This window comes from Podarcis vaucheri (assembly GCF_965113315.1).
Source record: "Podarcis vaucheri genome assembly, chromosome: 12".
Lineage (NCBI taxonomy): Eukaryota > Metazoa > Chordata > Lepidosauria > Squamata > Lacertidae > Podarcis > Podarcis vaucheri.
In genome coordinates this window covers 10,661,572-10,687,308 of record NC_138750.1, presented here as the reverse complement: position 1 = coordinate 10,687,308, position 25,737 = coordinate 10,661,572, and the positions used below count along the sequence as shown (strand labels likewise).

Below are 25,737 nucleotides of genomic sequence, written 5' to 3'. Positions count from 1 at the left end.
GCCAGTGCTATCTTGTCACCATTTCAATGATACAGTCATTTGCCAAAAGGAAGAAAAGGAGGTGAGCACTCTGTTTCACCTCTATGGGTCTCCAGCAAGGTCCTGTAGTGTATTTCGGCGGCAAAAAATCAAATAGAGGAACTTAGCTACTTAGTCTGTCTTAATACAGTGGTGCCTCGCAAGACGAAAAGAATCCGTTCTGTGATTCTCTTCATCTAGCGGTTTTTTCGTCTTGCGAAGCAAGCCCATTGACGGATTAGCGGATTAGCGCTATTAGCACTATTAGCGGCTTTTAGCGGCTTTTAGCGGCTTATCGGATCAGCTGATAAGCGGCTTAGCAGCTTAGAAAAAGGGGGAGGAAAGGGAAAAAAACCTGCAGGAACTCGCAAGACATTTTCGTCTTGCGAAGCAAGCCCATAGGAGATTGGTTTTGCGAAGCACCTCCAAAACGGAAAACTCTTTCATCTAGCGAGTTTTCCGTCTTGCGAGGCATTCGTCTTGCGGGGCACCACTGTACACATTTGAAGTACATCTTCCATTGAACATCTGCCTGATAAACAGTTCGGGTTGTTGGAACCACCCAGTGAACTGCTACAGAAATTAATACAAATGATACGAATCAAAGTCACAGAAAACCCCACAAGGAAATCCTGCTGTGCAGAAAGCAAATGAGTTGGTGTCGCCTGTTTTTTTTTGGTTTCTTTTCTTTGGGTGACAAGTCTCCCAGACGAAAAAAAGAAGTGGAAGGGAAAACGCTTTGAAATATTCAGCTATATATAAATGCTCTTAATTAGCATGGAGACAAACCAGAGTGGGTCTTTCTTAGATTTCTAATTGCAGATGAGAGAGAGAGAGAGAGAGAGAGAGAACACATTCTGTTTTGAGATAGCTAAAGAGTCACGTAACAAAATGTGTCTTGCAGGCATAATGCACATAACTGAAGGAGATAGCTGTTAGGAATGGATAATCCGGTGTCCATTGGCAGCTAGTCTTTTCACTTGCCAAGGCAATTCTCTTGATGACAGCTGATCTGTGATAGGTCTTGCACACCACCAATTTAGTTATCAAGGGTGTGGCCACATTCCATTGACTTAATGGGAAGTTTTTCTTTCAAGTTAACAGCAAAAGTCCATTAACAAGAATTGAGCCAGATGACACCCTAAACGATTATTGTGGCCTTGTGAATAAGCCCTAGGCAGAAACTGCCGTAACGTATTATATTTTACAGTTTTTAACCTTACAGTTGACTAGAATCATAGAATCATAGAGTTGGAAGAGACCACAAGGGCCATCGAGTCCAACCCCCTGCCTAGTAGTAGTGGATTTTGTTTCGTTTCTTAAGAAAGAAGAGATCCACATTATAGTTGAACTGAACCAGAGGACAGAATTTCTTGATTATTATTGTTCCCTTTGAAAGTCTGCCCTCTCTGCATTTTTGTGGGGCTGTTAAAAGGATGTTGTGGGGTGAGGGAATGAGTTCTTGTTACCTGGACAAGCAAGGAACAAAGAGGAGAGGCACTTTGATTCCCATAAAAAACACGAGAGAAAGCCCCCAAAGAAGTCAGTATTGAGATCAGCCCCTGAGGAAGAAAATAATCCATTCTGATCACAGGTTTGTTCCATCTCCATTCATGCTGCTCTGTCCTGTTACATGCTTTTTAATGCAAAATTGCTTGTGAAGGGTTGGCCACTTCTGGATTCCAGTCAAAACCAGTTCCCCCAGCCCTGATTTAACTTATTGGTTATGCTGGAGCACTAATAACAGCTACCAGAAGTGTTCCAGTTACTGGGTGTTCTTGAGTACACGCTAATTCATGTTGATTCGCCATGTTATTTATATGTAGAGATTTTGTGTACTTGTGCAATCATCTGCTTAAGTTTTGCCCTGGATAAACCAAAGAATCTGCAGACGACCAATTTCCTTGCCTTTCCCCTGTGCTATTATATAACTTGATTTTGTAAGCACAGATTTTATCACTGTTTTGAAGAGCCTAAGGCCCACTGGAATATAAGCCCCACTGGAATGCTTTGGCAGTCAAATTCTTGAGCGAAACCTCTTCTAAGCAAAGATAATCTAGACAATATTCACATGTGCGCAGAGCAATCCAGACTTAAAATAAGTCTGGCTAAGGAGTTCAGTGGCCATGGAAACCAGCCTCACCCCTTGATAGGAACTAGGCTGCCCACATAAATGCTAATCAGTTAATAAAACCAAACCGATATCCCGCTTTCATTTACTGTTTTGCTTACATCTTCAATTCCTTAAGTGTGTGTGTGTGCCTGTCTGTTTGTCTGTGTCCCAATGAAGCCTGGGTCATGTTGTTTCTTGAACAATGCAGTTCAACCAACACATTTTGATGACGGCAGCGCTTCCTGTTTAATGAACTGCAGATGCTAAAGCAGGATGGCACCACATTGGCAGTGCAGTTCATACATCACTGCAGGCAATCCATACCCAATGACATCATGCCCCGGATAAGCAAACAGGGCTCAGGAATTCCCTTGCCAATGGAGAGATTCTTTTTCTTAATCCAGTTCTTACTGAAAGTGTACCTGATTCATTCCAGATGTCCTGAGATTTAATGACTCAGGAAACTGCTGTCTTGAAAGGAAGGCCTAAGCTCAGTCTCCTGTTGCTGTTGTGATGGGGATTAGAAATCCTCTGTCAGACTCAAACCAATGAGGTTTTCAATAAAGTACCCTAAAGCTATGAATCTGATGGCAGTTCCTTCAGTTCAGACATTTAGTTCGTGCTTTCCAAAGAATCCCACTTCCCCCCTCCCCTCAAGGGTGGAATAGATGCTGTACTTAATGACGACTTAAAACATTTCCCTATTTTTCATATATTTTACTCTACGAGATAACCAGCAGCTGCAGATAGTGACCCGTGATCCTTATGCATTGTTAAGTTGGTGAAAAATTCTGTGCTTCCCTGTATGTATGGCAATCAGTAGTTTATTGTATATATAGTTTGAATGCTTTTAAACCGGAATAAGATTTTTTAAAGTCAGGGGTAGCCCCTCCCCCTGATGCCGTTGAACTGCAGATCCCATCATCCTGAGCTAGCAGGTTGGGAGGTGATGGGAGTTAAAGTCTTGCAATCTTTGGGGAGCACCATGGCTACAACCTCAGGGTCTTCTGGGTCAAACTCTTATGCATCTGTAGCAGTGCATGCCATACTCAGAAAGGCATTGTCCTTGCAGTACAAACTGGTCAGAACCATTGCACATGTTCTATTTACTGCCCATTTTATGCAAAAATCCACGATAAATATTTAAACGCCATGCTGAAAGAAAGGTTAAATTGCCCCGACTTCTTCAGGGTTTCCTGTGTACTGAACGGTCATAGGTGCGAAATTACGGAGAATGTAGCAACATTTCTGAGAGATGCCATTAAACTGCGTCGCTGCAAGACTTGAAAGGCACTTTTTAACCTGATTATGTTTCCTCTTAAAGTATCTCCTTTTATGAACAGGCGCCAGTTTTATGTTTTGATTTATGTACTTTTGTATCCTCTGCCTGCCAAGGAAGGAGATTGATTGACATGTGGTGGGGCTGGCGCTTACTTTGATGGGGCTGGGCTGGCAGTGAGGTTGGGGGTGTGCAGCTGCAGCGGTGGGAGAACTGGATTAGTGGTGGTGCACTACTGCAGCCCAGCATCAATGCCAATGTCACAAGGATGAATCTGTGGCTCTTCCTCACCACATGTGCCACTACTGATGCTCATGTAACAGAAACATGAGGGATGCATTTCTAATAGCTGTGTTACTATCAGTAGCCTTGGAATCAATTTTTGATGGAAGGACTACAGTGGTGCCCCGCAAGACGAATGCCTCGCAAGACGGAAAACTCGCTAGACGAAAGAGTTTTCCGTTTTGGAGGTGCTTCGCAAAACAAATCTCCTATGCGCTTGCTTCGCAAGACGAAAATGTCTTGCGAGTTCCTGCGGGTTTTTTCCCCTTTCCCCCCCTTTTCTAAGCTGCTAAGCCACTTATCAGCTGATCTGATAAGCTGATAAGCCGCTAAAAGCCGCTAATAGCGCTAATCCGTCAATGGGCTTGCTTCGCAAGACGAAAAAACCGCTAGACGAAGAGAATCACAGAACGGATTATTTTCGTCTTGCGAGGCATCACTGTACATCTGTTCTATAAATGAATGAATGAATGAAATGTTAAATCCCACCAAAAGCACCAAGAGGGTGATTTGGAGTGTGCTTAACCCTTTCGCTTCTGCACTTCAATTATCCTCCATTATGCTTCCATGCATGAGGTTCCATGTATTTGGACAGGTGGCATGTAGCCATGTCTTCAGTCAGAATATATATATATATTTATAGTGGTGAATTTGAGCTATAAACACCCTTTGACAAAGGCACTCAAGACAGGGGGCCCCTCCCCTCCCCTCCCCACCCCACACACCCAGTCTGGTCAGTTCTGTTCTTCTGGGATCAGTCTAACGCATCCTTTATCAACCGTGAGTCCCCAGATGTGTTTGGACTACAACTCCCATCATCGCTGATTGCTGGCCCTTCTCAGCAAGGATGATGGGAGCAGGGGCGAACGAAGGCTAACAGACACCCGGGGCGGGCGGGGCAAACCGCCAGCTGTGCATGCGTTGCGCCGCTACGTACAAGGCATGCGTGGCGTTGCTACATACGACACATTCGTGGTCAGTCCTGGGTCAAGAGCCTGGAAGCAGTTCACAAAGAACGAAGCGGGGTCCGAAGCAGGAAGCCGGGCGGGGTCGGGAACTCTGGAAGAACAGGTCTGGGTGCGGGCAGAAGCAGGTATCCAACGATGTTGCTCCCGCAACCTGGGACCGGGCTCACTGGCCTTTATCTTCTCTGAGGCCAGGGGCAGCCCCGGCCCCCAGGTGACCCGCCTCTTCTGGCCTGGAGGTGAGCACTCCTCCTGGGAGAAACCAGTTCCCTCCGCCTCTCTGCCCTGAGCCTCTGCAGCTCAGGAGAGGCTGGAGGGTTACTGGACCCAGGGGGAGACTCACCTTCCCCTGACAAGGCTGGGAGAGGCGCACCTGTAGGCGATGTGTCCTCAATCACCTCCGGAGCCAGAGTGGGTTCACCTGGTACCTGCTCCTGCGGATCCAGCACAGGTGCAGGCCCTTCAGATCCAAGGCCCTGCGGGATGAGCACCCCATGGGGTGCCTTCTTGTCTGGACATGGCACCCCGGGCGGACCGCCCCCGCCTCCTTTTGAGATGCCACTGGATGGGAGTTGTATTCCAACTACATCTGGGGATCCAAGGTTGAGAAAATCTGGCTCTAATGCTGATTTAAAGGACTGCAAAGAAGGCGTCATCTGCAAGCACTCACTTTTGCCTACCGTGACCTCTCTGCAAGAGGTCCAGCAGCGCATCAACGTGCGCTTCCAGTTACTGCTTTTTGCTCCTACAGACTCCATGATAATCCCAGATATTCTTGGCCTCCTTATGATTGACCCAGTCAAGCAAGCTGCTGCTGCTGTAGAGGATGCAGTGATGTGAAATGGCATTTCATGTCTACAATGGCTTACGTTGCTTTATTGACAACATATGTATTCTATTCTCTCTCTTTTGCTTTCTTTCTTGCAGTTGCAGTGTTTTTAGGTTAATGTTCAGTTTGTATGCAATACTATCCAACCTTCTTCCTCAAGTGAGCTCAGCGTGTTGCACATGGGGCCAATCCATTTTTCTCATTCATTTCAGTGCACAGTAACAGCAGCAAGCACTGATGGTGGGTGAAATATGATCTCTGATTTGCATTGTGGTCTCAAGTAATGCTTTTGGCCTGGCCACACAGTGACTGACTAGGAGGTGAGCCAGACACCTCATTCTTGTCTCCCTGTAACAGGAGAACTCCTTTGGCTTGCATTTTTTTTAAAGTGAGATGTCACGTTTCTCTACTGTGAATTGAGAAAAGATGGGAATGAGTAGCAAAGGGTTAACCTGTTGTCGTTTCTGTTCACAGCGTGGATGATAGGGCTCCCTATCTGGCTTTGGGAGCCGTGAAGAACGTTTCCCTGAACATCACCATCTCCAACATTGGGGACGATGCATATGACACGAACGTTGCCTTCAACTTCTCCAGAGAGCTCTTCTTCATCAAAATGTGGCAAAAAGTAGGAATAACCGGTCAGCCTTGGGGACAGGCAATGCTGTATTTTTGTTAATCTGAAGTCATGAGCTTGGACTTCAAGATAAACTATGGAAGTAAATGGAAGGAAAGTTTCTCATCTCATCCTACACCCCGCAGTCACCTCTGACCGCCACCTTCATGGAAAGAAGGTTTTCTGTTCTCTTCTCTCACAACAGCTCCCCACACCCTGTCCCATATTCCTCAGTAGGGTCTTCCTGAACCACCAGAGAGGTTTTTTTGGGGGGGGGTTCAGGCTTTTTGAGGGTTCCTCAAGGAGAGGAAGAGAAGGAACTTTCCTTTTATTAACTTCTATCAGTTAATTTATTTTAGATTTCAGACCATGGAGATTAGCGGAGTTTTAACTGCTTTCATTTGTCCTAGGGGTGTAAAATCAAGGGAGCTTGGCTCTCCTATTTATCTTTATTAAGCTATTTTACAAATAAAAGCTTCTGTGCAGAAGAAGCTTTCTGCAGCTTCTTTCTGTTCTTAATATTCTTGCAGTCACTGGTTTGATCGCGAGAGCGAAAAGAATTCTCACTTGATTGCCCAGATGCTTTTCGCTTTCTTCTTGTATTGGGATATTAAAAACAGCACAGCATTATTAAAAGCCTTTTTAAAAAACAGTTCCCAAACTAAAACAGTTTATGAAGGGAGTTCCAAAGTCTGGGAGCAGACTAACACACCCCGCTTTTTGCCATCCAGATTTTGAAGAGACTTAAAATTATACAATTTACAAAATGTAAAGCCTAAATTAAACCTCCCAAAGTCTGATGACGTATTGAGAAATGTGGGAGGGAGAGAGGCTTTACTATCTCTTAATTATTTCATTCAGCTAACCTCCCCTGCTTTCCAGCTGCAAGGAGGCATTAGCTGAGTGAGATAACTAAGGATACAAATGTGCAGCTGGAGCCGCCCCTGTAACTCTTAATAATAATAATATTTTTTTTTATTTATATCCCGCCCTCCCCAGCCGAAGCCGGGCTCAGGGCGGCTAACAACAATAAAACAATACAAAAGTACAACACAACACAACACTCTAAAATCATTCATTATAAAATTAATTCAAATCAAGCCACTGGCAACCATTGGGCCAGAGCTCCGCGAAGATTGCCGAAGGAGGGAGTCAGGCTGTGCCCTGGCCAAAGGCCTGGTGGAACTGCTCTGTCTCTGTCTTGAAATCATAGTGATTTCAAGGGGAGCCTCCAAGTTCCCATCGGTGAAGGTATGCTGTGTCTTCCATGTCCCACTTTACGTATTTCTTTTGCTGTACAAGCGCATCCCTAGAGACAAGCAGACCTGTCCACCTCAACAACAACATCATAATGGTGTTGTGTTTAGTGGTCCTACGTAAAGCATGTTTCCACTGAAAAAGGCAGCTCGGTCAGATACTTTTAGCAGCTGCTCTGTTAATGAACACGATCCAGCAGAAGAGGCCCACCTTGACCCCATATTGCCACCCGAAATGCATTCTCAGCAGAGGTAAACCTCAGAATCAAGACCACCCTGGCTGCCAGGTTTATAATCTCCCTCGGATAGCCCTTCTGATATACAGTAACCTGCCATGCATCTCGGTTTGTTTTTTCATGTGCCTGCTAAGCGCTGCTTAGTAGATTAAATGTAATATGCTTTCATCTGGTTATTGTAGCTACGAGAAGTGAGGACAATAACTGGCTCTTTGTTTCAAATGGCTTATGTAAACTCCCGAAAACGTATATTAGGTGCATGGACACTGAATATCTAACGAATGGTAAGATTTAAAGGAAGAAATATGCCCCGGCTCAGTAATTATTAGAGTAGCATTTACTTTCCATGCAAGTGTTATTGTTGCTGGCTCTCATTTCCTTTAGACTCTGAAATTTCATGAGCCATGCTAATGGGATTTCTGGGCAAACCCCCTGTTCCTCTTCACTGGGGTGAGAAAGGGCACGTTGATATTTAAAAGACTTCATTTATTGAGCTATTTTGTTTCCACACTGCTCTGCAGCCAGCCAGCATCAGTGCCTTGGCCAGAGGCTGAAAGATTGCTTTCCATAGGCTTAAGGGACAATTAGTCCTGAAACTGTGCATCACTATAGAGAGGATTCTTTGAGGTGTTCTTTCAAGTGTGCCTGCTTATTAACCTTGCATCATTTGGTTAGTTGTCCTAGCGTTGCTATTTTAGAAATGGCCATCTGTGTGGCAAATGTTTTGCAAGGTTAGTTGTCAGTGGATATTTCAGAAATAAATAAATTTCCCCCTCTACCCCACAAAAAACACTTTATTTAGAATGCTTCTATTCTCTTGGATGGTTGCTACAGTACTGATCAATATACAGCCGTAGCTTGGATCTTGAAAGCCTTGGCTCCCAAACAAATCGGCTGCTAAATGATAGAGACCTGAAAGTGACTTTCTGGTTTTTGAATGTTCTTTTGGAAGCCGTATGTCCAATGAGGATTCTGTGGCTTCTGATTGGCTACAGGAGCTTCCTGCAGCCAATCAGAAGCTGCGCTTTGGTTTTGAAAGTCAAATGGACTTCCGGAATGGATTCCATTCAACTTCCAATGTACAACTGTATAGAAAGAACACATTTTGAATGTGTTCCCATAGATCAGAAGTGTATAGTAGTGGGTCGGGATACAAACGAAGTCCAACTTAGGTTCCACTGAAATCAATAGGATTCAAATTAGTCGTTGATTTTTATAGTATCTAAGTGACTAGCTTTGTCTCAATCCAGCCTATGGTCAATTTGAACAGAAGAACATTTGGAGGGTGGGTGTAGTGGTGTGAGTCCTTTGAAAATTAACCCAAAGAAATTAAAAAATGTTAAGCAAGGAATGGTGAGTTAATTTGAAGGATTTTCTCCCCTGTTCTCCTGGTCTTCTTTGTGCAGTTTGGTTTTGTAGTTAACAATTGGAGTATGTTAGTACTCAGAACAACAGGACACTGTCTTGTGGAAGGAAGTTTCACTGAAATCAGTGATACCCTTCCAAGCAAATTGGGATCCTAGACTCTTTTGAAGTCAGGCTTGTGTTCTAATGAAAGAGCCTAATGTTAATGACCTCTGTAGGTCATTAACAACAGACAGCTTTTAATGGCCTCCTTCTTTCTCCTTTTTCTGCAGCAGCAGGAGGCATTGACCTCTGGGCTTATTTTCTTTGTAACAAGACCTAGAAGTTTATCAGTTTTTATTAGAAAGGAGCTGCATCTTTCACACCAGAGAGTCTTTCGCTTGTTTTTAAGAGTGGCAGTTTGAGATGGTGCTGGAGATAAACGGCACCCTGAACTGAAATCCCAACCGTATGATAATTATATATATTGGAAATGGGCCGCACCCAATTACATGTTCTGTATCAATATGCCTTAATGACAGGGACTGCTCAGTAATTGTCCTCTTTCATTTGCTAGCTCATTTAGACAATTTGGTAGGAACAGGTTCTGAAAAGCAAACTGCCCTCTTGTTAAGAACATTTTAAAAAAGAGAAGTTCCCAGTCCTGCTTTGCTTATTTAAGTCACCCAGGATATCAGCCATGCACATAAGAGTTGCAGAGTCAGACTTAACATTTTACTGGCATGCTAGCCGCCCTGAGCCCGGCTCCGGCGGGGGAGGCCGGGGTACAAATAAAATTTATTATTATTATTATTATTAGTTATGTCCTGGCTACAAGCACTGCTTTGTCTAGAACAGGAGTCGGCAACCTAAGGCCCATGGGCCGGTAGCGGCCCACAAGGCTTGTCTAACCAGCCCATGGCAACCCTTGCTGCCCCCACCCACCCACCGCCCCCTGTTCTTACCGGCGCGGGAACCAACTTCTAGGTTGATGCCACCTGTGCGCATGCGCACAGGTGCTCCTCCGACCTGGATGTGTACTGGAAATAGTGTGTGTGCATGCATGTGGGATGGAGAAGCGCCCATGCGCATGCACCCATGCTATTTTCGGTGCACTTCTGGGTCGGAGGAGCATCAGAAATAGCGTGTGCGCATGCACATGGGCGCTCCTCCGACCCGGAAGAGCACGCGTGCACACACGCTCCAGCCCATCCTCTGACCAGCCCATCCTCAGATAAGGTTGCAGACCTCTGCTCTAGAATTTGGGTTCTGAACTAGCAACCTTCATTTCCAGTGTGGTGTAGTGGTTAAGAGTGGCAGACTCGTAATCTGGGGAACCGGGTTCGCTTCCCCGCTCCTCCACATGCAGCTGCTGGGTGACCTTGGGCTAGTCACACTTCTCTGAAGTCTCTCAGCCCCACTCACCTCACAGAGTGTTTGTTGTGGGGGAGGAAGGGAAAGGAGAATGTTAGCCGCTTTGAGACTCCTTCGGGTAGTGATAAAGCGGGATATCAAATCCAAACTCTTCTTCTTCTTCCTTCCTAGCGGAACTCAGAGGCTGGATATGCATTGCCAGGGATGGTGTAGCTTCATGCTTTGCTGACGCTGCATTGAGCAGTGGATTGGACTCTTATGTTTATAATGATGAACAGAGAAGAGAGAGAGGGTGTGAGTGAGTGAGGAGGAGAAGTGAGTAGTCCTATTGAGGGTTCCTGATACACAAACCATGGTTAGCCATTGGCCAGTGACTTCTTCCCAGAGGTGTCCAGTGCGCTAACAGCAACCCTGCTGTTTTATTTCAGTGCCTGAAGCATTGATGGCACTGCCGTGATCTTTGTGGCTTGTGCCAGCATGGGGAGAAATGCTCCTCTCTTTTTCCCCTAGATGCAAACATTTAAAAAATAAAGTATTCTCAGACTCTCCTTCCCTAAGACTCTCTATCCCCAGCAGTTTTGTAAGGGGAAAGTGAAATGTGCTCAGAGCAGCTTGGTCTGTTTTTGGAAATGTGGTAGGGTGCTGTACTTTTTCCTTTGGTGGCCTCTCAGTAGGTTACCCAAAAGAGAGATGGAATACTTGGTTAGGGCCAGTTTTCTTATTGGAGAAGTGGCATACCAAGGCATTGTTTCAGTCCATATGTGCCAATGACTGAGTTCCTGCTCCAGAAAGAATCCAAAATTGCCATTTTGCAAAAGCCTATTGCAGAGATGATGATCAGTATGTTAGATGGTCCATGGGACATTTATCGTAGTGTCTTTCAAGTCAAATCTGAAGCCAGGTGGAATTTGGTTGAGGGTAAAGGAGCTGTCCCTGGTGGCTCGAGAGAGGGATCATGATGGGAAAGACCTGGAGTGCAAGGAAAGTGGACCAGTAGCCCAGGTGAGGAACTGAGCCATTGTTTGGCCAGTCATTGGAAGTAGTTGCTTTGTGGTTTCTACAGGATAAAAAAACCAGTCAGTTATCAGCTCATGGAGGATTCTTGTCTCAAAGCAGTCTTGAACAAGTAACCAAACATTAAAGTTCTCATGAAAGTGATAAGTCTGTGGCTTCAGAGTGCAGGTGGGCACTTTTCCTAACAAAAGCCAGATGTTGCTCTTGCCTAGTCTTCTCACGAGTAGGACTGCTATTCTGTGAAGGAGTTTCCATCACCCCTGCCCCCAGGTTCCCACTTCAGTAAGAACTAGGCTTAAGTCTGGCCATGTAACACAGTATCATTTGTATGTGCTACAAACACCTTTGAGCCTTCTGTGATGAAAAAGCTTCCAATAAAAGCTATTGCCTGATGGTAAATGGTTCAAGTTATAGCAGCCTAGAGTGGATTCAGTTATTTGATTTTAAAAATGCATTAAATTTTTAAATGCAGGCAGATTATGAGAATGGGTAATCCTTGAAATCAATCAAAACATATGCTATCATGCTCTACATTGGCACTGCAATTCCAAACCTGCTTACTTGGGAGTAAGTCCAATGGAACTGTGTGGGATTTATCTTTGGACAGAACTAAATAGGAATGTGTTCGAGAACAGAGTATTTACCGTATTTTTCGCCCTATAGGACGCACCGTCCCATAAGACACATCTAGTTTTTTTGGGGGGAAATAAAGGGGGGGAAATTATTTCGACCCCAGCCCCCAGAACAGGTAGCTCTCTGCAAGCCGTGGGAGCCCAGCGCCGGCTCCCGCTGCTTGCTGAGAGGTGCGCGAAGCCTGGACGCGCTGAGCTCAGGGCGCGCAGGCTTCCGCATGCAGGCAACTCTCCGCAAGCAACGGGAGCCCAGCGCTGGGCTCCCGCTGCTTCCGGAGAGCTACGTGAAGCCTGGAGAGTGAGAGGGGTCGGTGCGCACCGACCCCTCTCACTCTCCAGGCTTCAGCGAAAGCCTGCATTCGCCCCATAGGACGCACACACATTTCCCCTTCATTTTTGGAGGGGGAAAAGTGTGTCCTATAGGGCGAAAAATACGGTATATTACATGCTAAATTTTATCTTCAAATTTTAAAATGAGTGGTCAGCCTCTTAAGATTAGAACTGATACTTTTTATAATTATGTTGATAACATGTCATGTTGCAAGGTGGTTAAAAAGCTGCCCTAGCAAAATTCCCCCATTTGTACAAATTGCTACATGTACTAGAGCCCTAATGTTGAATGCTTGGCCATTCAGCTTCAAGAGTTGCATCTCTTTTGCTATCCCATTTTAGATACTATCTTTCATATGTCTCCCATCCGCCTAACAGAGGTGACGCTAAATCCATTTGAAAACTACGTAGTTACAGTCAGAATTGCTATTAGAAGCGAGCAGAAATGGGTTAAACTTCCACACAGCTTCACAGTAATAAAATATGATGCTCAGTTGAGAGATAGTATGCCCCCCCCAATCCTATGCATTCTGCATGATAGACTTAATTAGACACATCTGCAACTGAAAAAACAACAACCCATGTCTCAGCAGGTATTTTTGAAGAAGTGTGTGGCTGATTCATGTACAGCAGACCCTCCAAGTGTACCTATTTCCCAAGGATTTACAGAAGCCATTCCTGTTTCTGATCCCGGCATGTCCTGCTTTTCTGTAAGGGTAAAGGGACCCCTGACCATTAGGTCCAGTCGTGGCCGACTCTGGGGTTGCGGCACTCATCTCACTTTACTGGCCGAGGGAGCTGGTGTACAGCTTCCGGGTCATGTAGCCAGCATGACTAAGCCGCTTCTAGCTAACCAGAGCAGTGCACGGAAACGCTGTTTACCTTCCTGCCGGAGTGGTACCTATTTATCTACTTGCACTTTTGATGTGCTTTTGAACTGCTAGGTTGGCAGGAGCAGGGACCGAGCAACGGGAGCTCACCCCGTTGTGGGGATTCGAACCGCTGACCTTCTGATCGGCAAGTCCTAGGCTCTGTGGTTTAACCCACAGCGCCACCCGCGTCCCTCTGCCACATCCCTCTTTTCCTTAGGGTGCCCCTATTTCCATCAGAGGGTATGGATTTTTGCGACCCTCTGAGCCAAGGAGCCTTTAGAATACAACTGAAGGCAGTCCCATATAGGGAAGTGTTTCTTATGTTTAATGTTTTTTATGTTTTTATATATGTTGGAAGCCACCCCAGTCAGATGGGCAGGATGTGTGTGTGTGTGTGTGTGTGTGTGTGTGTGTGTGTGTATAATCATGGAATAGGATGTACCTATTTTAACTGAAAAAATGTTGGAGGGTATGTGTACACCAAGCTGCAGAATGAACTAGGATGGACTGTACCACTTTATATTAAAAGTGGGCCATACCAGATGCAAATATCCCGTTCCATGTAATGAAAACCTGCCTGCAAATAATCTGAAGCGGTACAGTCTATTCTGCTGCCTCATCCTGCTGCATTGTGTAGACCAGGCCTTAGAACACTGATAAAGACAGACTTGGCCTGAAATGTTATAGCAATATGACATCCACATGCACAACACATAACTTCTGGTCAATCCGTAATCCTCGTTGTGGTAATTCCAAAAAGGTCTCTTTTCCAAGTTGGACATACCACCATGTAATTTGGGGCATGTCTGTTTTGTACAAACAGGCCTGATTTCCTGTCTTACGTGCTCTCATTCCATTTGGTCAGGCATTTACTCCTTAGGAGAGATTTAAGGGTTTTTATTTAACAGATTCAAAGGTGCAATTAAGAAGATTTGTGGTCTCCGTATGGAAAGGGATGTTCTTTTCTACGCTCCACACAGTTGCCTTCATTTTGTCTGAGCTTATTCTGGGAAGGAGGTGGTTTTCTACATGAACACATAAATAACCCTCATCTTATTTCTAATATGTATAGTCATTTTGGCCATAACTGAAGACTGATTTATACAGGAAAAAGGCAACAGCATAGGATCACTGTGTCATTCATTCAAGCACTGCAATCTCCTATTCCTCTGCCTATAATTAGTGTTACTTTTTAAAAAACCCAAAAAAACTGAGATTTGTCTTCCAAAATATAGTTCATTTATGGCCCATCTGTAGCATTTAGATTTCTAGAAAATGCGTCCTTGATCAGCTGCTATTTCCTTTTTATTTTTCACTGGGGAGTTGCTGTTATAAGTTTTATATATATATATAAGAAATTCAGCTGCTTGGGATTTGTTTGACCTTCAGATGTAAGAACCTACTGCATCTACTGTAACTGGTTGCAGATATCCTGGTTTTAAAAGGATTAGGCTCAGATTAAAGGGGCAAGCAGAGGAAGCTCATTTATCTTAAATATCATTTTGACAGCATCCTTTTCCATGGTCTTGTCAGTCCCACGTTAGTCACTTAACCCTTTGTTTCTCTCTTCAGCTCACTTGTGAATCGATTTTCTGATAACTTCTTGTTGTCTTTCTCTGTGCATTTGAAGTCTAGTGGTTAGAGCTGGCCTGCAGATCTGGATTTGGCAAAATCAAAGACAAGTTTCAGCTCAGCTTCCAGTAGATTGTCAGCTGCCCTATCTCCCTCCCTTAAAGACTTTCTAAATGCAAGAGTGAGTGTGCATTATTTGAAAAGATATATCCGTGTTTGTTCTCACCAGCCCATGGTTTGCCTTAGCATTACGCATGAACAAGGCCAGCTAAATTTGAATATTAGCAAAATTTATTTTCATAATGTAACCAGTGTGGTGTTGGTAACTGGTTCTTTCCAGTATCTACAGGAGAAGATCATACAAAATTAAATTGTTAGGATTTAAATCAAGAAAGATCTCCGCAAAATAAAGAATAGCCATTAATACTAATTCAAAACTAAGCAGGGTCCGGTATGGTTTCAAACTGGATGTTGAGATTCCTGCTTTTCAGGGGGCTGGACTAGATGACCCCAAGTTCCCTTCCAACTCTATAGTTCTATGAAATCTATGAAACAGTGTCTGATCTGTTCCATACAAAGTAAGTTTTGTAAAGAGGCTTCTTTCTGGCCTTTCACAGTATGTGAGAAGTATTGGTTTTGGCTCTTAAGAAATGGAGTTTCTTTTCCTTGGCAGCAAAACACAGTTGCCTTTTAAAAACTTTGCCGTATATCATTCTAATGAATGAATGGACTATGTGAGTGTGAGAGTGTTTATGGAACAAGAGCTTTGAAATTGTTAATTGCAACTGAAGTATTAAAAAGCCACAATAGAATGTCTCACCCTCTTCCTACCCACCCCAGTTGATGAAACTGAATGAATTTAAGTGCCTCATTGGCCACACCTATATTCTCCCAATTGGTGCTACATATTTTACAGGAGATCAGACTATGCAGATAATTCACGGGGCTGACATTTTCAGTGACAGCCCTATGTTCTATATAAAATAGCCCCACCCCCTCTCCATGTCACGTTCCCTAAATCCAAACTGAGAGGCTGCTCTTGGCGCAATAGCTTTTAGTAACACCACATAGACAACAGCCCAGAGATCACACCAGCCTTTATTTAATTCACGGCATAGAGTTCAGGTATGCGCACTGGTGTAGAACGATTGCAGAAATGACCCAATGCAAAAATGCACCACATCACCTTCCTACGTGTCTCACTGTACAAGGTGTACATACAAGTGATTAAAAAAAAGAGTGGCACTTTTCCACCATAACACTTGTGATCCAGAAGCAAAGGTTTAAGTCATGTTCTGGATTCAGTGACATTTTTTTTTTTACTCATTTTAATTTATAGAATGACAGACTATTCTTGAAAAACTATTCCTGTTAAAACTCAAAGCACACATACTGTATTAACTTCCTGCATAGCTGTCAACCTTTCCCTTTTCTTGCGAGGAATCCTATTCGGAATAAGGGAATTTCCTTTAAAAAAAGGAGAAACGTTGTCAGCTATGACTTCCTGTGGTTACAGTTGTGTTTACCAAAAGGGTCAGATTTTAATTCTGATAATTTCTCCCCCCCCCCTTGTTTTCTTTTTTGGTGATTACAAAGCAATACATTTTGACATGCTCACAAACCACCTGTCTTACCAATGGAATGAATACCTTATGTACGAGGGGCTCTTTGCCATCTCTCTTGCCATTCCCCCACAAGCCCCAATAGCTTCTCCTCCCCATGCGACAAGATTTTTATAAATTAATTTTAACATTGCTTTTAATGCTGCAACCCATCCCAGCAGCTTAGGGGGAAGGTCAGGTAATAAATTAATGCAACCACTGTCCTCATTGTTCACCTTCCTGACTCCATTTCTGAGGCTGTTTCTTCCATTCTGCAGTCCCACTTTGTACCCCTTTCACCCCCCTCCATGTTCATGCCTCTCCCCTCCTTTAGTACACCTGCTTTGCATCGCCTGCATCTTCCTCCTCCCACAACTTGCCACTACTAAGTACTCTTTTCGCCTTCTGCCCAATTATGAAACTGAAGCCACCTATTCCTTAAGACCCTTTCAGGTTCCTGCTTTCTGTGGGATGTGATCCACGAGAGGCAGTCAAGTACAACATTCCTTGTAATGCTAGAGAATACATGCAAGGGAATGTGTGGTCCAGCCAGTCAAAACTTCCTGTTCCTCCTGGCTGGAGCAGCCTTCTTATTGCATGTGATGGAAGGTGGGTGTCCAGGTAACAAAAGGACAAATCACGCAGCACACCTCTCTCTTTTTGACTTCCTTCCTCATTTGACCAGCTTCTAGCTAGGACTGCTCTGCTAGATCTCAGCTAGCAGAAGCACTGGGATTATTCCCCCATATGGGATAGATCCACATGTACATATTTGTAACTAAGTCTGCCTTCAGGAATCCAACTGTGAACTGATGTGAGTAAACTTCTTTTATTGACTTTGCATAAGATTATCGCGTCTTTATTCTTTTAAGAGGGATTCAGGGGAACCTACCAGGAACGTACAATTCAATCTGAGACAGATTGAATTGTATAATAGTGAGAGGCTCACACGAGCCTGCAACCAGCTATCTGCTGTGCATATAAAAGGGGAATGTAACTTGCTAGCGCACGTTAGGAAGGATATTGATAAATAATATGTTCTCTCCTGCCACCCTGAAGATTCACACACTTTCATCTTCACCCCAGTTCCTATACCTTGGTGCTTTCAAAAGTTTCGTTGTTGTGAACATTGTAGACTGCTGCTGTTCTGTGAATTGATTTGGTGTTCTCCGAATGTCAATTATTTCAGTAAGCGGATAAATTAAGTTGAATCAGTGCATGCCACTGCCAGCCACTAGCCTCATCCCTGATGTTGAACTCTCTAATCAGCCCTTCCCTAAGCTGTATGCAATAAGATACATGGGTGAACAATTCCATCCCACCTGGAATCCTGATCATGCAAGGAAGTCCTCATGGGTATGGGTGAATGGATGAAGGCACCCTCCCTCTTCATGCTGCATGTTTGGACAACAGGGGTGTGACTAATATAGGGTTAGCAGACGTCCCCGGATTTGCAAATCTGTCCCCGGACAAATTCCGTCCCCGGAATGTCCCCAGATTTGCAAATCTGTCCCCAGGAAACATGGAGGCGGCAGCCTCAGCAGCCCAGAGCCAGCCTGGTAGGGCAGTTGGCTCTGGCTGGCTTCAGGAGCTGCTCGCTGCCGCCACCACTGCCAAAGGGGAACCGGGGACGTCCGGCAGTAGAGATCTCCAGTAGAGATGCTCTACCACTCAACCTTGAAAAATATATATTATTAAAGTGGCAAGATGTCTCCCATCTTTAATCTGAGAACTTATTCTGGAGGTAAGTGTGTTTTTTTGAAAAGTTTTCAGTTTTTGCCTTGTGCATTTTGACCGAACTACCAAAATAGACTTTGCTCTTTAGCCGATTCAGATGTAATTCCTTCCTTGACATGATAACTGACTTGGTGATAAATTCGGCCCTTTGGAGAAATAATAGCTTAGTCTCTCTTAAAAGGAAAGAAGTCCAAGAAGGATTCCAAAAGACAGAGAAAACACAAGCGAGTCCAAAATGAGACTCTCGCCAGCGCTTTCTTAAGGGAGCCTCTGTTAGAATCCTCTAGCTTTAATGGCATTTTATCACAAGAACCTGACTTGCAGAGGAAACAGACTTCTCCTTTTTTGGTAGAAATGAACTAGTATTTGTGCTGATGATAATCTTACATCAGCATGTCCCAGAGAGCATGCGAAGAGAAATCCAGAAGTAGCTCCACCTTTGAGTTAAAATGGCATTCAGTATTACAAACAGCAATGAGAGAACCCATAAAGGTTTTTGGCTGCTTGTCTTGGATAAACACAGAGGCATTTAGTTGCTTATCCTGAGCAATAATTCAGAACCTTGCATCTGCAGAGCTGCTCTGCAAAATTCACAAGCATCTTTTGATTTCTGTTTTTTTAAAACACACACACACACACACTTCCAGAACTTCCTGTCTACAGACAGGGCCGGATATTCTTCACATCCAGCCCATCTAAACAGCAATTTAGCTCAAGTAACTTCCTTTCCAATTGCAGAATTAGAAAGAGTTAACGTGTAGGGAAATAACACAAATGAAAGGAAAACCTGTTTGAACTCTTGTTGGCAGCCTCCTTCCTCTCTTCTCACCATGCAAATGATCTTTTGTGTTTTCAGTTTGGAACTTGATTGTTTGAGTGTTTACATATTTTCCCAAGTAATGTGTGCTGATAATGCACTGGGAGCTCAGTCCTTAACAGTAGTATTCACTATATCAGTTTAGATCAGTGTTTCACAAACTTGGGTCTTCAGCTGTTTTTGGACTACGACCCCCATCATCTCTAGCTAGCAGGACCAGTGGTCAGGGATGATGGAGACCCAAGTTTGGTTTGGATGCTTCTAAATTTCTAGCATAGCAATTGGTGGTCTTCTTGTGAATCACTGCTGTGCAAGGTTTGAAGAAGACTGTCCTTGATATCCCTCCCTCCCCACATTCCCATATCTAAAGATGTCAAATGATAGGTAAACCTTATGTGGAGTTAAGCCTGAACTGGGTCTTAAATCTGACCTAAGATTGAGTTCTGGTAGTTAAGTTGCACAAAAGCTTTAATTTAACTTCAGAAAATGAATGCAAACAATTTTTCAAAATTCTTCAAATGTTTGCAGATTATTATTAATTTTGTAAAAAATGATTTCCTTGCAAATGGAACTGTACTCATATTCTCCTTCCTGCCAGACCACTTCAGCTTTCTCATATGCATGACTTCAGCCATATATACACGCTGATTCAAGGATTTCTGGTTTTGGTTTTGTTTAGATTGATCTAACACTCTCTGTCATACTTTGGACACATTACTTACAGCATTTTAGGCACTGGATTCTTTTCCCATGTGCTAATGTTTCTTGTTGCAGTTACAAAGGTAGAGGAGAGTTCGGAGGGGGAGAAACTACATTGAAACCCCCCAGGGATGTTTCTTTCCTTCGTTTGGAGACTTCCTGTGTAGTCAACACCTGTGATCTCATGATCCAAAAATAGATTCAGCTGTGTGGCAGCGGGGTTGGGGGAGCTTTTCTGCAATTAATTCTATTGAAAAAGCCCTCCCCAAACAAGCAGGGACTATAAGATGTGAAACCAGAATTTGCTGAATTGGAGTTGTGGGTGTGCCTTCAGCACTTACTAATGAGATCATGGAAGAAAGCAGGAAATCTGTGTCCAGTGCCAAAGAAAATATTCTTTCCTTATTTTTTTTTATTAGAATTCCCCTTCCCCTTCCTAGAACAAGTGTGGAGATTCTTGCACTGACAAACTCTGAAACAGTGAATCAGACACAAGGGTTGCATATGTGCTTCTGTGAATTATGCAGAAATAGTGACTGGATCTGTTTTCCCCTGGCACTCCTCCCCCATTCCCTTTTCCTTTTATAGAATGTCTAATGCAGTGTTTCCCAACCTTTTTTGGGCAAAGGCACACTTGTTTCATGAAAAAAATCTCGAGGCACACCACGTTACAGCCCCGTGACGTCAGCGTGCAGCGTCACGCCGGGAGGGACGCACGAAGGAGGGGGGGAGTGCGAGCGGAGGCAGCGGCAAGCCCCGTTCCTCCCCATCCGCCCCTTTCCGTGCAAGGAGCGGGAACAGGTGTGAGAAGGGGGTCAAACCTGCGGGCCGGCGCCGGGGAACCTCCAAGTTTTGGGGGTGGGGGGGGAGGAGGCAGCAAAGCGAGGCAGGAAGGAGAGCGCGGCTTGGCTGGGTGAGCTTTGGCAGGGGCAGGGAATGAGAGCCGCGAGGCGGGCGCTGCGGACGGAGGCGCTGCCCGCCGAGCTCGCAGGCAGCCAGGCAGGCAGACGGCGAGAGCCCCGCGCTGGGCGGCCTCTCCTCGCCACCGCCGCTCCGCATCTCACCGCCCGACTCGCCCGCCTCCCTCTGGGGACGGCGCCCCAATCGAAAATTTGACTTTTTTAAAAAATAAATCTTTCGAATTTTTTAATTTTTCCCACAGCACACCAGGCAACATCTCGCGGCACACTAGTGTGCCGCGGAACAGTGGTTGAAAAACACTGGTCTAATGGATTGTAAGCTCCCAGACAGGGATTGTGTTGTCTTTTAATACTTGTACAGTTCCTGGACATGGGTGGCACTGTGGGTTAAACCACAGAGCCTAGGACTTGCCGATCAGAAGGTCGGCAGTTCGAATCCCCAGCTCCTGCCAACCTAGCAGCTTGAAAGCACCTCAAAGTGCAAGTAGATAAATAGGTACCACTCCGGCGGGAAGGTAAACGGCGTTTCCGTGCGCTGCTCTGGTTCACCAGAAGCAGCTTAGTCATGCTGGCCACATGACCCGGAAGCTGTATGCTGGCTCCCTCGGCCAGTAAAGTGAGATGAGCGCCACAACCCCAGAGTCGGTCACAACTGGACCTAATGGTCAGGGGTCCCTTTACCTTTACAGTTCCTGGAAAGTGTTAGGTCTTTCATAAATGATGTGTTGGTCCAGTCCTTCATCTTTCAGCTCCACTGAAATCAACGGAGCAGGTTAGTTGACGCTAACTTGAGAACCGCTAACTTAAGCCTGGATTCAGCTGTACAATAAAATATATCCACATGTGTAGTGTTGTCAAATGTGATAGATTTTTGGAGGAACAGCATAGCTCTATGCAGGTATTCAATTTGATCTTGAGGAGGGCTACATTGGGGTGGGCTACATCACATTCATCCAGTGCTTTACCAGCTGCACTGGCTAACAGTGGAGTACAGGGTCAGGTTTAGGGTGCTGGTTTTGACCTTTAAAGCCCTATGCAGCCTAGGACCCACATACCTATGGGATCGCCTCTCCTGGTATGCCCTGCGGAGGCCCTTAAGGGCCACAAATGACAACATTTGGGAGGTCCCAGGTCGCAAGGTGGTTAGATTGGTCGCAACTAGGGCCAGTGCCTTTTCAGTACTGGCCTCAACTTGGTGGAACACTCTGTCATAAGAAACTAGGGCCCTGCGGGACTTGACATCTTTCCACAGGGCCTGCAAGACAGAGCTGTTCCGCCTGGCCTATGGTTTGGACTCAGTCTGACCCTTATGTTTCCCTCCCCTTATGGTTTTGATCTGTGGGCTAATTTTAAAATGAGGCTGCATTTTAAATTGCATTTTAACCTGTATTTTAAATTGTCCCCCCCCCATTATGTTTTTACTGTAATTTTACTGGTGTTAGCCACCCTGAGCCTGGCTCTGGCTATGGCCGGGGAGGGTGGGGTATAAATATTATTATTATTATTATTATTATTTTATTATTAATTTAGAGGGTTGGTTTGACAGGGAACTTTTGAGTTTCCAAGATTCGTGATCTCAAGGCGAGTTCTAATAGTGCTCAGTTACACACGGTTAGAAGGTCTCTTTATATCTTTGTAGTAAAGACTGAAGGTTGGGAGAGGAGAACAGTCTGCATGCATAGGGAATGGTTGAGTCTGGAGCAGGACAAAGATATCTAGCTCTCTACACCTGTGATCAGGCTGAACACTTGAATAGGGCTCATAATATCTAATAGGGGTATTTCATTAGCTGCCATTCATTTTAATGAATGGGTAATTAAATAGTGTCATTTTACAAAACCCGAGTGTGTAAGCTTTTTATTTTACCATTTTATTTTATCCTGTTCTTTTAAATCTGTATCAAGGAATGTAAAAGGGTGCACATTGTTTCATCGCAAAATGCTCTGAAGAAGCTGTTACTTATCTTTAGTTGTCTTTTGAACTTCCTCCCTCCGGATGTTCATAGCTGTCAGCTTGTTTGATCTTATCAAAAAATGTAAGTTAAAAAAACCCTGTTGCATTTTGTCCAGGAAATGTCTCTTCTCGTTATACAGTTTTTTAATGTTTGTGTTGCTGGATTTCTTTGAGTTGCCTAGATGTATTTTTGCACAAGTAAGGTTTGATGTAGAAAAGATATTTAAAGTTAAGAAGGCAAATTCAGGTGTTCAGCACTAGTTCACATATATTTCTTCACACCACACAATTGAGTGACAAACTAGTTTGTTTTTCTTTCAAGGTTATAGTTCCTGACCCTTCTCAGGTGTTGAGTCTCCCTGGTCAGTTGAGGAGTATTAAGCGTCTGGATGAAGCCCACGTGTATTAAGGAAATGGTCATCCTGTCATGAGATGAACAAAACAAGAGGAGAAGGAGAGCAAAGCAGACTTAGATAAGTGTATATAGGGACAAAGAAATCTTTTTTACCTTGAGTTAGACCAATGTTTCCCAAACTTGGGTCTCTAGTGGTTTTCAGACTACAATTCCCATCATCCCTGACCACTGGTCTTGCTAGCTAGGGATGATGGGAGTTGTAGCCCAAAAACAGCTGGAGGGCCAGTGTTTGGGAAACACTGAGTTAGACCATTGGTCCACCTAGCTGTCGATCCCAGAAATGGGTAATCTGTGGCCTTCCACAAGTTGTTGGACTCCAACTTCCATTAGCCCCAGTCAACAACATTTAGAGCGCCACAGGTTTTTCACTGACTGGCAGCAGCCCTCTGTGGTTTCAAAAACAGGTTTGTCCTTGTCCTACCTGGAGATTCCAGGGATCTTTTGCATGCAGAGCTCCTGCTGAACCACCTTGCTACAGCCCTTTGCCAAATATAAACAGTGCAGGTGTTTTTGGGAAACCCTGGTGTAGCTCTGGTGTTCCCCACAATTATTTCAACACATCCTATTGCCTTCAGACCAAGGGCAGCACAACACATTTCACCTATGGCTGTAGTGCACGGTCTAAAGGATGCAGCTAAGGATTCCTCACAGTGATGCAGATAATTCTAGGTTATTTGCTATTGCAAGGGATCCAGGAGACCACCTTTCAGATGGCTTGAGAGTGAAAACATAGTACTTTCGGATCTTCAGACAGCTAACAATGTAAAATGAACATGTTGTTCCAAGGCTTCCTTCTGTTTGAATGAATGATTGATTAAATTTAGACCCCACTCTTCCTTCAAGTAATTTAGGACAGAATCTGTGGTTCTTTCCTCCCTCCATTTTATCTTCACCTGTATAGTATATTCGGTTGAGAAAGTAGGTCTCGTTACAAGATTACCCACTGAAGTGCTTAGATTAACTAGGAGTTTGAACCTGGGTTTTCCCAATCTTGGTTCAACACTGTACCAACTTTGTGACATACAGAGATAATCCCTTATTTGAAATTTTCCATTAAATGCTGTTGTTATTATTTGAAAATAAAGCAAACCTTCTTCAGAAATATAAAGATTTAATGCCTGGTTAGGTTTTTTAAATTAATATAGTGCTATTTGATCCTCATGGAGTGCTTTGAGTTGTTTTGAGCACAGTAAGCTGTCTTAGGGGACGCGGGTGGCACTGTAGGTTAAACCACAGAGCCTAGGGCTTGCCGATCAGAAGGTCAGCGGTTCGAATCCCCGCGACGGGGTGAGCTTCCGTTGCTCAGTCCCTGCTCCTGCCAACCTAGCAGTTCAAAAGCACGTCAAAGTGCAAGTAGATAAATAGGTACCACTCCGGCGGGAAGGTAAATGGCATTTCCGTGCGCTGCTCTGGTTCTCCAGAAGTGGCTTAGTCATGCTGGCCACATGACCAGGAAGCTGTACACCGGCTCCATCGGCCAATAAAGCGAGATGAGCGCTGCAACCCCAGAGTCGGTCACGACTGGACCTAATGGTCAGGCGTCCCTTTACCTTTACCTTTTAAGCTGTCTTATTCCAGGTTAGACAATTTGCCCATCAGGTACAGTATTGTCTACTCTCCAAGATCATAGCAGAAGTCTTCTCCAGTACTGTTACCACGACCTTTTTTAAAAAATTAGAATTTCTGGGAATCAAAGCTAGGACGCGTTCCATGCAAAGTATCAGCTCCCGCACTGAGTTATGGTCACTCTTTTTTGTTCATTGGCCCCAAAAGGCTCTGTTTGTACAAGATCCATAGTTTGACTTTGTTTGTATAATCCGGTGGCCTTGATCCCAGTACGCGCAACAGAACAAGATTTGATTCTAAATCATGGGTAGGCAAACTAAGGCCCGGGGGCTGGATCCAGCCCAATGCCCAATCGCCTTCTAAATCTGGCCCATGGACAGTCCAGGAATCAGCGTGTTTGTACATGAGTAGAATGTGTGCTTTTATTTAAAATGCATCTCTGGGTTATTTGTGGGGCATCCCCCCAAAAAAATAGTCTGGCCCCCCACAAGGTCTGAGGGACAGTGGACCGGCCCCCTACTGAAAAAGTTTGCTGACCCCTGTTCTAAACTGTCCTAGGCAGTGCGCATGTGTATAACTTACAGAAGTTCGTGTTCTTCAGTGATACATTTTTCTGCAGCATTCTTTCAATTAAAATCCGGATCATGTTCTCCTAAGGTAACCATAGCTCTGTTAAACTACTGAGAATATAAATGAAAATACTAGATGAGAAGAAATGTGGGAGTTTAGGTTAAAGCGAAACCAAACATCATATTAGTGCATCCATGGAAAACCACAGCAGGCTGTTGGATGGTGATCAGCCTAACTGGTAGGCCTTGAGAAGATTATATGGAGGCATTTTCTAAAACTGCTCAGATGGTCTTTTAATTTCTGAAAATAGGAGGCCCTTGGATGTGAGGAGTGAGTATATTCAGCTACATCCTTTTTAGGTTTTGCTCAAACCAAAACAGCTCACTTTTAATAATGATTAAGCCTTAGATACGGGAAGTGGGTGGCGTTGTGGGTTAAACCACAGAGCCTTGGACTTGCCGATCAGAAGGTCGGCAGTTCGAATCCCCACGATGAGGTGAGCTCCCGTTGCTTGGTCCCTTTTCCTGCCAACCTAGCAGTTCAAAAGCATGTCAAATTGCAAGTAGATAAATAGGTACCACTCCGGCGGGAAGGTAAACGGTGTTTCCATGCGCTGCTCTGGTTCGCCAGAAGCGGCTTAGTCATGCTGGCCACATGCTGGCTCCCTCGGGCCAATAAAGCGAGATGAGCGCCGCCAACCCCAGAGTCGGCCACGACTGGACCTAATGGT

At 44.5% G+C, this 25,737-nt stretch overlaps 1 protein-coding gene across 1 annotated transcript in view; it reads left to right on the top strand.

Annotated features, from left to right (window-relative positions):
- Positions 1 to 25,737, top strand: part of ITGA9 (integrin subunit alpha 9) — a 241,243-nt gene that overhangs the window by 157,725 nt on the left and 57,781 nt on the right. The window contains exon 18 of the mRNA XM_082192761.1: positions 5,961 to 6,111. Coding sequence (XP_082048887.1) covers positions 5,961 to 6,111 — 151 coding nt within the window. The remainder of the gene's footprint in view (positions 1 to 5,960; positions 6,112 to 25,737) is intronic.